The following is a 14,898-nucleotide window of genomic DNA, read 5'->3' as shown; positions in this document are numbered from 1 at the left end:
CATGTACCACGGTGCAGATCAAGACGCTGAGGCTGGCTTACAAGACTTGTCCAGATGGGATTCAACACTAGGACTTGGAATTCATGAGTCTTTCAGAGACTGACTCACTGGTATGAGACTCAGGGGACTACTAAGCGGGTTGAACACAAACCCTCCCAAGAGATGAGTCAAAGTGTCCAGAGGTCAGAAACAAACTCTGGTGACATGCGAGGAGCAGCACGTGGGTGGTGATCGTTTAACGGGACTTTCCGTGACACACGGGTATAAACGACCTTCACTGGACTAACTCACCTTAGAGCTGATCCTCTCTGGTTTGGGCGTTTACTAGCCTATAACTTTTAAAGAAAAAACCCATTTGTATCACCTGTGTCACAGCTTAAAGAACATTTGGTAACAACATCATCAGCTGTCAGAGCTGCGAGAACCTTTGGAAATCACCTAGCCCCACTGTCCCAACCCATTTTACAGATGAAGACATCGAGGCCCAGGGAAGGTGACTGACCCAAGGACACACTGGGAGTTTCTCTGACATCTGGTCCAGGGCCCTTTCTGAGGAACTGTGGGAAAACTCTCCTATCTTAGATTTAAAATTTTTTAGAATATGAGTCTTTCAAAGAAAGCTGCCTTTTTTTTTTTTTAACCATGAAGCGATCCTCAAGCAAGATTTGAAAGGTAACAAGTTTTCATATCACTTTAAGGAAAAGTCCAGGTGTGCATTTTCTCCAAAGAGTAAAATGTGGAATCACTCTCTCTCCCTGACACAGAAATAAAACCGGTAACTGGAGAAGAGGAAATGAGAGCACAATGGCCGTGTTCAGTTCAGCCCCAAACAGATCTGCGCAAAATGACTGGAGCGCTGCCCGTGGCCCCTAGAGTCAACCCACAGGGAAGTGCCTCAACTCCTAACAGAAGACGCATAAAGGAGCCAAGACACGTGTGTGTCTCCTCAGCCAGGCACATCACCCTGGGCACCGGCGTGCCCCTGCTGCAAGGGCCACGATCCCCAGAAGTGGGCGGGACGGGGGTGGCGGATCCCCGCTCCCTGGGGTACCCTGGCTCAGGGTCCCGGCTCCGTCACTGGGGTGACAGGGGTCTCCAGCTCACCTTCCGGCATGTCCAGCTCATCCCCCCTTAGACAAAAAAAAAGCAGAACTTGACCGCACGGGATCAGGGACGCAGCGCCAAAAGTTCGTGGTCCTCCCGGCGCCGCAATCCAGTCTGGCAGGTGAGGGGCCCCGAGGGAAAAGTCCGAGTCTTTCGTTCAGAGGCCAGTCTCTCCTGGCATCCGACACACCTCTGAAACGGACGTGGGTCCCCGGCCGCTCCAAGATCAGGGGCTCCCGGTTCTCGGCAGACAGGTGTCACCCCGAGCTCCGTCCTCCAGCCCTTAAGAGCGCTTCAAACGCCGCAGCGGACGCGGGGCTCGCAGGGCAGTGCGGGGTCTAGGGACCTGGCGCACGGGGAGCCGTCGGTGTTGCCCGAGCACGCGCTGTCCGCGGGCCCGGGCGCGCGCCTCGCGGTGGACCCGACGCCCGAAGCCCTGCTCTGGGCGCACCCGAGTCCCCGGTTGGAGGGAGGCTCGTGAGCCCCACCCGGCGGGGAGAGCCCCGTCCGCATCCAAACTGGGCCGAGCAGGTGCAGGTCCACCACCAGCCGAGAGGGACGGCTGGGAAACTGAGGCCAGAGCAGGCAGGGTCTGCCTGGGGCCACGAGGCACCACCAGGTGGGCAGAGTCCAGAGAAAAAGAGGGGGCTCTCGCCTCCCAGGTCTTCTCTAGGATGAGTCCCTCAGCTCTTGCAAGACCCCTGCCCACCCCTCCCAAGTGGGATCCGTTCCTCGGGGCGTCCCTGCAAGGGCGTAGGTGTGCACACGTACACACCAACACACACACTCACTCACTGCCCTGCCAGGGGTCAGAGGGGAGTGCACGCAGAGGAGCTGAGAAGGATGAGATGAAAGAGCTTGGGGGCAGCTCTGCCAGGGGGCAGGGGCATTCTGTATCCTAGCAACATTCTCGGCCCCTAGCATGGGGAGGGGAGACGCCAGGCTGCTGGTAGGTGGTCCCCACGCTTCTCAGGAAACTCCTTCAGCTGGCTGTCCACAGGGCTCCTCTAGAGGACGGGGCTCTGCGATCTTGTGTCCATCGCTCTGAGCATATAAATGAGTATGAACCCCCTAGAATGTTGGGGGGAGCAGAGAAGACCCCATTCTTTCTCTGAAATTGGGGTTCTTGACAAGGTGACGCCAAGGCTGGCACAGCTGGAGAAGTATCACTCGGTTTTCCATTGATGACCACCTGTACTTTGGGGGTCCTTCGGGTCGTCCATGGAGACTGCAGGTCCTATCTCTCTGGCCCCTGGGGCCCAGGAGAGCTGGCGTTGCTTCACTGTGTGGATCAGCGGAACCTCTCTGAGCAGGGGCGCCTGCCTTCCCATCCTCTCCCCCGCCAACTGCCCAGGGTGAAACGAGGACTCAGTGCCAAGCCACAGACAGCAGTCTGTGGGCAGGGCAATGACCCTCATGTTAATAAATTGCGTCCTCAGTGTTGTGGTCCCTGCTCAGGTAGGGAAAGAATTGCCAGACAAGAGACAGGGTGAGACAGAATAGAGCTGATTAGAGAAAGAGTTGTGTTAGGACGGCGGGCCTCCTGACAGAGCCAGCGACCGTCAGAGATCATCTGCCTGTTTGTTTGTTTGTCTTAAATTCTATTTTTAAAATCAGAGGATAATTGCAACATTGTGATGGCTTCTGCCGTACATCAACATGAACTGGCTGTGGGTTTGCACACGTCCCCTCCTTCCTGAACCCCCTCCCACCTCCCTCCCCACCCCACCCTTCTAGGCAGTCACAAGGCACTGGCTTTGGGGTCCCTGCGTCATGCAGCCACCTCCCACTGGCTGTCTGCTTTACGTGTGGGAATCTATATGTTTCAATGCCCTTCTCTCAGATCATCCCGCCCTCTCTTTCCCCTACTGTGTCCAGGCAGGGAACAAAGGAACGGGTCAGGAATCTTGCGAGTCATTTGCTGATTGGGTGAGGTACGTATAATTTCCTTATATGGGGAAGGAGGAGAACAGGACGGCCTTACATGAGACAAAAATGGATAAGCCATACTGTCCAGGAGGGCTCAAAACTCCTCAGCAGTTGCAACCTGGTGGAAAGGGCGATGGGGGTCTGGCGCTTTCTGTTCTGCGCGGGCTCAGTGAAGCTGAGGAGCAGTGATTCTGACCGCCGGGAACACTGCCGGCCTTGGTCACTGGGAGCTGAGCGAGCTTGACCTGGGACCACTGCTCATCTATAAAGTGGGTGAAATCACAGAGTTCCCAGAGGGCCCCTGATGACAGTAAGTGCCCCAATACACCCTCATCTGGGTGGTGGGCTTCCTCCGGCCCCCACCTACACCAGCTCGGGCTGCATACAACTTCTGCCTGGGGTCCTGTGAGAGACGAATGTGGGGGTGGTGGGAAAGGGTGGAGAAAGAGGAGGAGGGGCCCCAGACCTTCTCCCTGCCCTGACCGGGTGTCTATTGCCCCCTGCGGGTCCCCCTGACCCAGCCATGCCCTGAGCTGGACCCTGGGATGGAGTCTGGTGACCAGCAGAGCTGGAAGGGGTAGATTCAGTGACCCTCGGGCCCCCAGATGTCCAACCCAGCCAGCCCAGCGTGCTGCAGCCCACCCATCCGGGAGGGTGGGCTCAGGGCCCAGGGAACTTGGGCGGCAGGGGGGGCCCCGGGGTGGGGAGAGTGGGGGGTGGTAGAGGGGGGCGGTGATCACAGAGCTGTTAGCAAGCGTCAGGACACACGACCAGAGGCGCATGTGCGCTGTGGGCGGGGTCACGTGCCCGCACCCTCCGGGATCTCTCGCAGACTCTTGGCCATGATCGTGAGGCCCGGCCGACAAGCAGGAGGGAGGCCAGTATGACCTCGAGCGAGTGCCACTACACCCGTCCAGAGGAGAGAGCCTGGGTGCGTCCTCGAGGAGCTGGGCTGAGCAGGTCCCCGTCCAACTTGCCATGAGGCCCCGGCCCGGGAGATGGGCAGAGTCTAGAAGGACAGGATTGGTTCCCACTTCCCCAGCCGGCCTCACCCCTCTCCGGGGGTTTCCTCTGGGGTGAGAGCTCCTCAGGTCCTGGAGGACCCCTGCCACCCCTCCCATGGGGGCCAATTCCTCTGGGCGTCCCCACGAGGGCGCAGGTGCACGTGTGCACACACACGCTCACACTCACTGACTGTCCTGCTGGGAGTCAGAGGGGTGTGCACGGGGGGAGGGACAGGGGTGAGGAGGAGGAGGCTGGGGACAGAGACAGTGAGCCCCCAGCAGCATGCCCGGCCCACAGCACGGGAAGGGGGTCGCCAGGGTGCCCACTGGGCCATCCCTAGAGAGGCCTGGGGAAGACAGGGTCTGGGGTTCTGTGTCCAGCACTCTGGGCACCGGGAGCTAGGATGAGGCTCCTCCCCAGTGTGGAGGGGCTGCAGGAGAGGAGGCCTCAGCTTACTCCCCCGTAGAGGGGGTGCTTAGACAGGGTGGTCCTGGAGGCCCCATAAGATTGCGGGAGAGTCTGTTGGCCTTGATCCTCTGTCTGTGACCCACTGTGCTCCGAGTCCTTGGAAAAAGCTTTCTGCTCCCTGAGGTCCTTCTGAGCAGGGGGCAGCCTGGGGACGTGGGGGACTGGGGACCCAGGGGCGCAGAAGGGGGGACCAGGGACAAGACCCTCCTTGTGGCCCCTGGGGTCCTCATTTGCACCCCTGGTTGGGGTGAGGAGGCCTCCGGAGTGACCTGAGCACGGGGACAGTGGAGGGGGAGGCGGCAAGGGAGGCGCTGGGGTCCCTCTCGCCCAGGAGCGGGCAGGCTCTGCTCCTTCGGGGGTGGGCCCTGGTGGAACCACTGCCTTGCTGAGTTTCTGTCATGCCCCGCCAGGCTCCTCTGTCCGTGGGGCTTTTCGGGTGAGAGTATTGAGGGGGCTGCCTTTTCCCTTCTCCAGGGGATCTTCCCAGTGTGTGTCCTGCATCACAAGCGGATTCTTTACCCGCTGAGTGGTCGGGGAACCTGGACCCCAAACAAGGGATTTGGTCTCTGCTTTTCCTGCCTGGGCTGCAGTGCTGGAGATGACCACGAGGGGGCGGGCAGTGCCCACTCTGCTCCGTGGAGGATAGCCCAGGGTCATTCTGGGCATCCCCCTGCCTCTGACTCAACAGGCACCTTTTATTGTTAGTCTCCAGGCCCACAGTGTCAGCTGCTCAGAGGCGGGAGGGGGCTCTGAGACCCTCTGTTGATGGTTCAGCTACTGCCTGGGGGTGGTGCTGACACGACAGATGGTTCCTGCCCTGCAGGAGCTCACGGCCTGGAGGGGCAGGTGGGCGAGAGCAGGAGAGCAAGTCCACGTGAGAGAAGAGCTCCAGGGAACTGAGTCAGGGTCCTGGGGGAGGGCCGGGAGCCCTGGGGGTCTACAAGGCTCCACGGGACACCGATGCCATGACCAGAAAGATGGGGGCGGCCAGCCCTGCACGCTCGGAGCAGCGAGCTGGGGGCGGCGGTGGAGTGGGGGTTGGTCAGAGACTCGGAGGGAGGAAGAGATTTTGGCCAGAGGGCAGGTGAGGTGGGAGCTGGGGTGGCCGGAGATGGAGGGGGAGGGGAGGAGGGGGAGGGCAGACCTGGGCCTGGACAGATGTCCTGGGGTCTGTGCCCTGTGATGGCATTCCCCTCACTTCCAAGAGCAAGGGGCTTCCCCCGTGGCTCAGCGGTAAGGAATCCTCCTGCAATGCAGGAGCCACAGGAGACAGGAGTTCGATCCCTGGGTCAGAAAGATCCCCTGGAGGAGGGCATGGCAACCCACTCCAGTATTCTTGCCTGGAGAACCCCATGGACAGAGGAGCCTGGTGGGCTACAGTCCTCGGGGTCACAAAGAGTCAGAGATGACTGAAGCGACTGAGCACGCACACCCACGAAGGCAATCCCTGACCCTCACACAGCGTCTGTGTGAAATGCAGGCTCCGCTCAGATGGGGACCTCTGCCCCGAGGCTGCCCAGGAGGCTAGGCTGTGGTCCCAGATGAGGCTCCATCAGGGCGGGTCTGTCTCTGAGGCCATCGGTGGACTCCGTATGGATGGGGGTTCAAGTCTTTCCTGTCTGTGGGCCGGGACCCAATGTCAGTTCTTTGTACTGGAGCCTCAGGGCACCTCATAACCTCTGATCCTGCCTCTCCAGAACACTGCATCCGAGACAGGGAGACAGAGACAGGAGAGAGGAACCCTAACCCTAACCCAGGAGGAGGGACCAGGCAGAGTCCCAGACTTTGCATTAGTGAGTCTTGGAAATGACAGCCCATTGCTTTTGCCCGATTCTGTTCATTTGAACCCAGTCCCAAAGCCCCTCCACCCTCAGGGAGGAATCACACAGGATGTGGGCCTGGAGGCGGGGATGCTGGGGGCTGTCATGGGGCTCACCATCCACAGGTAGAGGGGGGACAGGAGGACCTTACCCACTTAGTACTCATCTGTGGGGTAAAGACTGAAGCTAACGGAAAGGCAGGGGGCAGAGGATGAGATGTTACCTAGCATCACGTACGCAATGGACACGAACTCTGGGAGACAGTAGAGGGCAGAGGAGCCTGGCGTGCTGCAGTCCATGGGGTCGAAAAGGTCAGACGCAACTTCGTGGCTGAACAACTACTGCAAGGAGAGTAAATGTAAGAGAATGAACTCAAAGGAATTAAGAATTAAAGAAGAAAGCCTTCCCACCCCAGCAGGCAGTGCCCCATTCTCACCCCACCCACCCCTCGTGTGCCCTGAGCCATGGTGGGGGAGGAAGATTCCAGGGCATGTGCTTTTCCGGAACCTGGTTTCCCCTGGTGGACATCGGCCAGTCCATCCGCTTCCTCTTCTGAATTTTCCGGGGCCCCTGAATCGTGTAAATATTGAGTACCTTTCTGATTCTTCTCTCCCATCGCTGTGAAGGGAACAGGTGAGTCCATAAATCTTTGTTTAGCTCAAACCCCCAGAAGGGAGACTCTTGGTCTAAGGCAAACATGATTTTAACAGTGGTCAGGGTTTCCAAAGTCTGAGGTCTTCTTGGCCACTCTGAGCCTCATTTGGGAAAGCAGGGGTCCACATGCTGGGGCTGAAGACCCGAGGAGGGCAGCCGACAGGCTCGGCCTGCAGTGAAGGCAACCCAAGGCCAGAGACCACTGCTGCCGCCGCCCACCCCAGGGCTTGGCCTTCTGCTGCTGGTGGCCTATGTGCAGCTCAGAGGCAGAGCCTGAGGGTGAGAGGGGAGGGTCAGGGGGCGTAGAGGGGGCGGGGTGGGGACGCAGGGAGCAGCCCCCAGAGGCTGATGTTGGGCCAGGAGCAAGCACGGGGCCCCACCCCACCCCGGGCCCCAGTTTCCAGAGCTCCAGCTCAGACTAGTAACCCCGCCTAGGCCTGGGGGGGCACCTAGGGTGCTGAGCTGGGGTGCGGCAGAGCCGGGTGACCCTCCTCTGCCCCCCCAGGAGCTGTTCAAGAAGGTGGTCCCCTCCCACTGCCTGGGCTCCAGGAGGGCAAGGAGCACCTGGCCCCCACCGTCCGCACCACCGCCACCCGGTTCAGAAGCGTGGCCCACCGGGTCATCACCTCCTGCCTCCGGGACCGGAGCGTGTCGGCCCGCCACAGGGCCAGGGTGGTGGAGCACTGGATCCCAGGGGCCAGGGCATCCCGAGAGAGGGCCCAGGAACCCCTCTCCAGTTCTGGAAGCTTCCTGTCCTTGGAGAATTGGGTCTGCAGCTTGCCAGCTGGTCACTGTGGCTGCTGGGTGGGTAGGAGGGGAGGGGTCCTTCCGTCCCAAAGCCAGCTCAGCCTGCCCCCACGAAACCAGGCCCCACCGCTCACTGTGTGTGCACCGTGCTTCAAGGGGAGGGCACCCCATCTGCCCAGGAACGCGGTGCCACTGGAGCGCTCTCGGTTAAGTGGCCCGAGGGGCTGCCCTGGGAGGCAGGTCTGGGACTCCCCACTCTGGCCCCAATCACAGAGAATCCTGTTAGCGACACTTTTCACAGCCGTGTGGCCCAAATTGGCCGTAACCTGTGAGCTTGTGAGAGTCTCAGGAAGATGAATCCATGGTGGGTGCTCCTTGACCCCACCTCAAGGCTTCCCCAGCGCCCCCGGGCAGCCCCCATCCCAAGTCAGAGCCAACACCGAGGTGACCCCTCCTGAGCGGGGCTTGACGGACGTCTCTACACTGTAGGAGGGTGAAGAAGGCTTTCGCAGGACCTCAGACCCACCCTGGGGGCAGGGGCTCCAGGGGGCTGTGGCAGAGGAGCAGCACAGCCAAGCCTCCCAGAAAGCGGAGGCCCTTCCGCGGGGGACAAAGAGCTGGCCCCAGGGTAGGGACGCGCGTGGGTGGGGCAGTCCCTACGGCAGGCGTTAGTTATCAAGTGCCTCTGGGCTTCGAGCTTCCCTACTGGCTCAGATGGTAAAGAGTCTGCCCGCACGGCAGGAGACCGGGTTCGATCCCTGGGTCAGGAAGATCCCCGGAGGACACGCACGCTGGTGCTTTTGTTGTTGCTCAGCCGTGTCCGACTCTTCTCGACCCCGCGGGCTGCAGCACGCCAGGCCTCCCTGTCCATCACCATCTCCTGGAGTTTGCTCAAACCCATGTCCATCGAGTCGGTGATGCCATCCAACCGTCTCATCCTGTCGTCCCCTTCTCCTCCTGCCCTCAATCTTTCCCAGCATCAGGGTCTTTTCCAATGAGTCAGCTCTTCGCATCAGGTGGCCAAAGTGTTGGAGTTTCAGCTTCAACATCAGACCTTCCAATGAATATTCAAGATTGATTTCCTTTAGAATGGACTGGTTGGATCTCCTTGCTGTCCAAGGGGCTCTCAAGAGTCTTCTCCAACACCACAGTTCAAAAGCATTAATTCTTCGGCGCTCAGCTTTCTTTATGGTCTAACTCTCACATCCATACATGACTACTGGAAAAACCATAGGCTTGAGGAGACGGACCTTTGTCTCTGCTTTTTAATACACTGTCTAGGCCAGTCATAGCTTTTCTTTCAAGGAGCAAGCGTCCAAGTGTTTTGCAGAAGCTAGCTCGTGCTGTCCCGCCGCCCACGGAAGGCAGGTCCCACCCTGCCGTCGGAGGTGCGGGGGCCGCGCGAGGATCGCCCCTACCCCGGGCGCTGCTGGCCAGAGGACGCGAAAGGGGAGCTCAGCTCTTTGCCGCATCTACTGCGAGAATGAAGACCATTCTCAGCAACCAGACTGTCGACATCCCAGAAAATGTCAACATTAACTTGAAGGGACGGACAGTTATTGTGAAGGGCCCCAGAGGTACCCTGCGGAGGGACTTCAATCACATCAATGTAGAACTCAGTCTCCTTGGGAAGAAAAAGAAGAGGCTCCGTGTTGACAAATGGTGGGGAAACAGAAAGGAACTGGCCACTGTTCGCACAATCTGTAGTCACGTACAGAACATGATCAAGGGTGTTACACTGGGTTTCCGTTACAAGATGAGGTCGGTGTATGCCCACTTCCCCATCAACGTTGTTATTCAGGAGAATGGTTCTCTTGTGGAAATCCGAAATTTTTTGGGTGAAAAATACATACGCAGGGTTCGAATGAGGCCAGGGGTTGCCTGTTCAGTATCTCAAGCCCAGAAAGATGAGTTGATTCTTGAAGGAAATGACATTGAACTTGTGTCAAATTCAGCTGCTTTGATTCAGCAAGCCACCACAGTTAAAAACAAGGATATCAGAAAAGTTTTGGATGGTATCTATGTTTCTGAAAAAGGAACAGTTCAGCAGGCTGATGAGTAAGATCTCAGTAAGATCCTGCTGCAGAAACAAGATAGATGGTTCTATGGACTCAGTTGTGATGTTTTAAAGAGACAGTAAAAACTCTTGATTTGAGATTTTTTCCTACTGATTATCATTTCAAACTATTTGGCCAGTAAGCAGTTAAGTAAATTCTAGTGTGTTAAAAACAATAACAGAAGGAATAGGAGTGGTTGATTGATTTTGTTGTTGTTAGAAAGATGTTAGCAAGACTTAATGGCAGAGGGGGCTTGAAGGAATACCAAGGACATTTCAGGCAAGAGGAATATGCTTATCGTGGGAAGAACTTTCGGAGATGCCCTCAAGGTATCTAATTTTGCAGTGCCACAGATTTGAATATTTGTGAGGCAAATGCCTGAGTCACAGTAACTGAAAAAGCAACTGAGAAGTGATACTGTCTTAGTAAGAATTAAAAGATGGAGTTAATTTGTATTTATGATAAACATGGTTGCTGTAGTCTAAGGTTCTCTCAGTTATACTCAGATTTCAGCCACATGTATATCCTAGTCTTTGATAGCTTTAAAAAAACTTAAGAAACGTTCCATGTGTCATACTTAAGATACACTACTATACAGTACAGTAGGGTTGCCCCTAAACCTGCGGTCCTCCCCTATCTCATTTGTTAGAAACTCTAACCGTGTAATTTCTTAGGCAAAACATTTAACTTTGTCTTACATACTGTGTCTAGTCCATCAATAAAATCTGTGGGCTTACTAAGATCTTGGTTTAAATAAATGGAATTAATTTAAAAAAAAAAAAGAAAGGGGAGCTCAGCCAGGGCCGCGGGCGCCACGCAGGCGGTGCGGCCGGGAGGGTCCGCTAGATGGCGCTGCGGCGCCGGCGAAGTCGGGGAGGGCGCGGGCTGGGCCTCGCGGGCCGCCGTCCGCGCTATAAAAGGCGCGGCGCGCGCTCGCGCGGCCTTTTCGGGCGGCGGGGATGGAGAGTCGGTGGGGTCTCTTTACGGCCTCTGGACTGGAGGCCGAGCGCCCGCCCGCGGCTGAGCCCCGCGCCCGGCGTCTCCGCCCGGGGTGCTCTCCGCAGTTTCCTGGCTTGGAAGCCTCGGGAACATGGCGAGGCAGCGGTGGTTTAACGGGTGAGCTGGGACATTAGGGGAACGTGTCGCGTCTGGTTTTGTCTTTAAACGTATTGATCGCCTCTACTGGGCCCTGTCTCAAAGCTAGGCGGTCTACGGGTTATTCGTGGGTGTAACGTAGCGGGTGTGGGAGCGGGGCCCCCTTCCCGCAACAGTGGGGAGGGGGCGGCGGCGTGCCTAGCGCGGCCCTTCTGTCCCCTGGGGTCTGCACGCTGTATCGTAACCTCGGTCTTCCACACAGCCCGAAATGAAGCAGGGGTTAAACGGAAGGTAGCTGGTTTGGCGTGCAGACAGGTGTAGGCCTGGAGGTCGAATGCAGCAAAGCCAAGCCTGGGTGGAGGGCCTCGTTGCGCGCTTCGCAGGCGCATAGGCAGTCTCGGGACTCGGACCCACGGGTGTCGTGATCTTCCCCGCACTGCCCCTAGAGGCGCTGCAGGCGTGGCTGCCGTGTCACGTCTGCGTCATGAGGTGGCAGAGAGGAAAGAGGCTCGGTCTACGCCCAGTGTTCTGGCCGGTGGACATTTGGATGATTGATAGTCTGACACTTGACAAAGTGCCCACCGAAGGTGGGTGTGTGTTGCTATAAGAACGCCTGAATTCTCTCCTGGCGCTTGGCTGGGCCCCAGGACACCCCGAGGTTGCCGTGTGAGGAGCGGCAGCAGGTGGGTGTTTGCCCTCTGGCTGAGCGACCAGCGGGAAAGATGGGTAGGTTTCAGTAAGGCCGACCTACTTGCATTACAGAATGGTGGCACTAAAACTTCCCTTTCAAAGGTGAGCTCAGTGCCACCTAGCAAGTGACATAATTTAACTTGTTTTAGGCGGATTAAAATGTTACAGGACATTCACACGTGGTTTTTCTGCCTCTTAAAAGAAATTTTAAGATAGATTGTACAGCCAGAAACCCTTTAAAAAGAAAAAGTTGCCAGATAGTTCAAAGACCAGCTGCAGTAGCCTACGGTGAGGCCTGTGTAAATTCCAGAGCGTTTTTTCCTGTCGCCTTGTTAATGGTACTTTTTTTCTATCCAGTGTCTCACTGGTGGCTCCCTGGGAGAGAAGGTGCAGAGATTTTGGCGGGGGCGGGGGTCCTCTTGGATGGGCTTCCTAGGTGACTCGGTGGTAAAGAATCCGCCTGCCAGTGCAGGAGACCCAGGAAACTTGGGTTCAGTGCCTTGGTCAGAAAGATTGCCCAGAGAAGGGAATGGTAAGCCACTGCGGTATTCTTTCCTGGGAAATCCCACGGGCAGAGGAACCTGGCTGCGCTGTGGTCCCCCGGGTTCATCAGACACCAGCCTACTGCGGCTGTTGGTACAGGCAGACTGTGTCAGCCTCAGAGCTGACTGCCAGGGGTTCCATGCCAGCAGCCCCGTTTGTTAGTTTTAAATGCTCAGTAGTAGCTTCTCTTCGCTGATTCTGGACCAACCATTCTTGTTATTTGATACAGGAAGGACGGTGACTGTTAGCCTGTGAACGAAAGCGAGAGTGAGCCGCCTCATGCTCCTGACCAAGGTAAGTGGCCGTGCTCTTCTGAGCTGTTTGGGGGGCCTCGGGGTGGGGGCGGGCACTGCCCTGCAGATGCCGGATTCGCCGGCACCACGGGTGCGGCCGCCCTGCTGCGCCAGTGCCGTTGGGGCAGAGAGGAAGCGGCTATTTCTACGCTCAGTGCTCAGAACCGTGGGCACTAAGAATGGTTTGTAGCCGAACATCAGTGGGCACCGCACGAGGGAGCCCCTTGTTCCCACATGTACAGAAGAGAAGGCTGGGGAGGACCGAGGGAGCGGACAGGCACACGGCAAGCTTGGGTCCGGTGGGATTGACCAGGAGACGTGGGAGGACATTTAGGCGTCCTTGAGCACCTGTGACGCGCCTCCCTGGCTGGGGGCTGCTGAGCTGGAGTCCTGCGCCACCCAGCCTACAAACTCCTGACGTAAGGAGTCCCTTGAGGGAAGGCCAGAGGATCCAGTTGACAGCGCTGCTGCAGGAAAACAGGGTTTGGGAGGATTCGCTGATTAGATTCCATCTCACAGATCCCTAGGTGCGGCTGGTTCATGGGGGAGACAGCTGCAGGTGGGACTCTTCAGGACACGTGTCAGGGCAGGTACGTTGGGCAGGAGGCTGGCGGGGGCTCTGACACCTTCTGGACCCTCACAGTAGGCAGTGGTTTGCCAGAATCTGGGTGTGGGCAGTGTATGAAATCCTGGAGGGGAGTCAGGTCATTAGCTGACGGGGCACCTGGGCGGCAGGTTAGGGGTGTGTCGGGCGGAGTGTGTGCAGCCTGCTGGAATCAGTTGTGGGGGTGCTTTTGGGGGTGTTCGAGGCCCCGACAGTGAAAGCCACCCTGGACAGAACGGGAGGCAGGAAGCAGCTGGTGACACCCTGCTGGCAGGATGGCTCCCCTGAGCTCGGCTGACCCAGCCCTCACGCCCTATGGTCCCTCCCACAGGGCAGGTGAGGGCTGTCCGCGCAGTGTGTATCTGGTTGGTTTTTAAATCCAAGTTGGGTGTGTTGTTTTGTTTTTAAGAGTGATCTGAACTTGTGGCTGCTGCTAGATCTTCGCCCGCACCCCCTCGTGCGCCGCGGCTTCCCCACTGGGGCGGGGCCAGGGTGGCCGTGGGCTTGCCGCGAGTCGGACGGCCGCAGGGCGCAGCACGTCCAGTCTGTCCACCTTTGAGCGGCGGCGGCATGTCCTTCCCCACCCTCGATGACCCCCGCTGGCTGGACCCCCAGAAGCTGCGTGGAGTGTTCGGGGGATGAGGCTGAGGAGGCTTGTCTTTGCCTTCCGGAACCCCGCTCCTGTCCTGAGGTCTCCACCCAAGGTAAGGAGGCTTGACCGGGGGAGGGGCCTCGGTCTGGCCGCTCCAGCACCGGGAGGCACGCCTAGTGGGTCCCCTCGGTTTCCTGTCTGCAGGTGGGAACCCCGGAGAGCAGCCTAGCAGCCACGCACCGCCGGACTCGCGGGCAGTACAGAGCCTGGGAAAGGCACGGCCTCGGAAGTTGCTCTGAAGAGCGAGCAGGCTCGTCGCATCGCGTGTTGAGAAGCAGCAGTGGTGTGGATCAGCAGGGTTGAGGCGGCGGCTGTGCGCGTCACGACAGAGACGTGAGCAGAGGCCGCGTGGCGCCCAGGGAGCCAGCGATGACAGCCCGGCAACGGGCGGGGCGGGGGCAGGAAGGCGCCCGAAGGCAGCGGTGTCCACCTGCAGTGGCAGCAGCCCCGCAGGCACCCCAGGGCATGGTGGCATAGTCCTGAAGTCCTCCAGCCGGGAGGTGCGGGATCTTGTGTGCAGGCCCACCCCACAGGCCTGAGCTGTCTGGATTACCCCCCAGCCAAGGGGAGAATGTCGATGAGGTTTACGAATTAGTCCTGAGAACGAGTGTCTCACGCTGAAACCTTGGGACCTGTGTTTCCAGCACAGGTTGTGACAGTGAGTGGAAAGATCTGTCTTGGTGAAGGAGCATGTCCCCATGTTGGCAAAACTATAAAGAATAAACAGATCTTGAATAAACTACCTTGACTTGCCTTTGTCTGATCAGCCACGGCCCCAACAGGAGCTGAGGGTGTGAGGGGTCAGGGTCCTGGGCTCTTTTCCTGGACGATGATAGCTTTTTGAAGTCGGTGAAACCTGAAGTTCTGCAATTGTGTGCGCCCCCGCTTACGTCCCGTCCACGTGTGGTCCAGCTCAGGGCTGGTCACCTTGCCCTTGGCCCCAGTCAGCCCCAGCCCCCAGCTGCCAGGACGTGGGCCCAGGGTGGCGTGGGCCCGTGGCTGCCCCTCCCCCGTTTCAGCCCCAGCAGCCAGCTGCCAGGACGTGGGCCCGAGGCTGCCCCTCCCCCGTTTCAGCCCCAGCAGCCAGCTGCCAGGACGTGGGCCCAGGGTGGCGTGGGCCCGTGGCTGCCCCTTCCCCGTTCCCTGCAGTGACTCCAGGCTGAGTAGGGTGAGGGCACTCAGGAAAAGCGGAAAAGCTGGCTTGAGAGAACTGAGATGATCGCATCCCTCCCAGCAC

General features: G+C 58.4%; 1 protein-coding gene and 2 non-coding genes across 4 annotated transcripts; all 3 read left to right on the top strand.

The window, feature by feature from the left end:
- The first annotated feature begins 9,176 nt into the window (after window positions 1–9,176).
- LOC133257737 (large ribosomal subunit protein uL6-like) lies at window positions 9,177–14,403 on the top strand. 2 transcript variants are annotated; one of them, XM_061434101.1, is made up of 4 exons: window positions 9,177–10,900; window positions 12,342–12,406; window positions 12,925–13,713; window positions 13,806–14,403. In XM_061434101.1, exon 1 carries the CDS (start codon window positions 9,211–9,213, stop codon window positions 9,787–9,789), a length of 579 nt encoding a protein of 192 aa, XP_061290085.1. In that variant the 5' UTR covers window positions 9,177–9,210; the 3' UTR covers window positions 9,790–10,900; window positions 12,342–12,406; window positions 12,925–13,713; window positions 13,806–14,403. The 2 variants fall into 2 exon arrangements, with proteins under 2 accessions (XP_061290085.1, XP_061290086.1); XM_061434102.1 differs by having other exon boundaries at window positions 9,177–11,562.
- LOC133257890 (small nucleolar RNA SNORA17) lies at window positions 11,315–11,446 on the top strand. The gene has a single exon (XR_009739748.1). It is a non-coding gene; the product is annotated as a small nucleolar RNA SNORA17 (small nucleolar RNA).
- LOC133257888 (small nucleolar RNA SNORA43) lies at window positions 12,472–12,605 on the top strand. The gene has a single exon (XR_009739746.1). It is a non-coding gene; the product is annotated as a small nucleolar RNA SNORA43 (small nucleolar RNA).
- Window positions 14,404–14,898: the final 495 nt, after the last annotated feature.

Source organism: Bos javanicus, chromosome 11 (assembly GCF_032452875.1).
Source record: "Bos javanicus breed banteng chromosome 11, ARS-OSU_banteng_1.0, whole genome shotgun sequence".
Taxonomy (NCBI): domain Eukaryota; kingdom Metazoa; phylum Chordata; class Mammalia; order Artiodactyla; family Bovidae; genus Bos; species Bos javanicus.
The sequence above is the reverse complement of the archived record's forward strand: the minus strand, read 5'-3'. Positions and strand labels throughout refer to the sequence as shown.

Excerpts from the sequence above, each read along its gene's own strand:
- LOC133257737 (XM_061434101.1), top strand. The coding sequence starts at position 9,211 with ATGAAGACCATTCTCAGCAACCAGACTGTCGACATCCCAGAAAATGTC.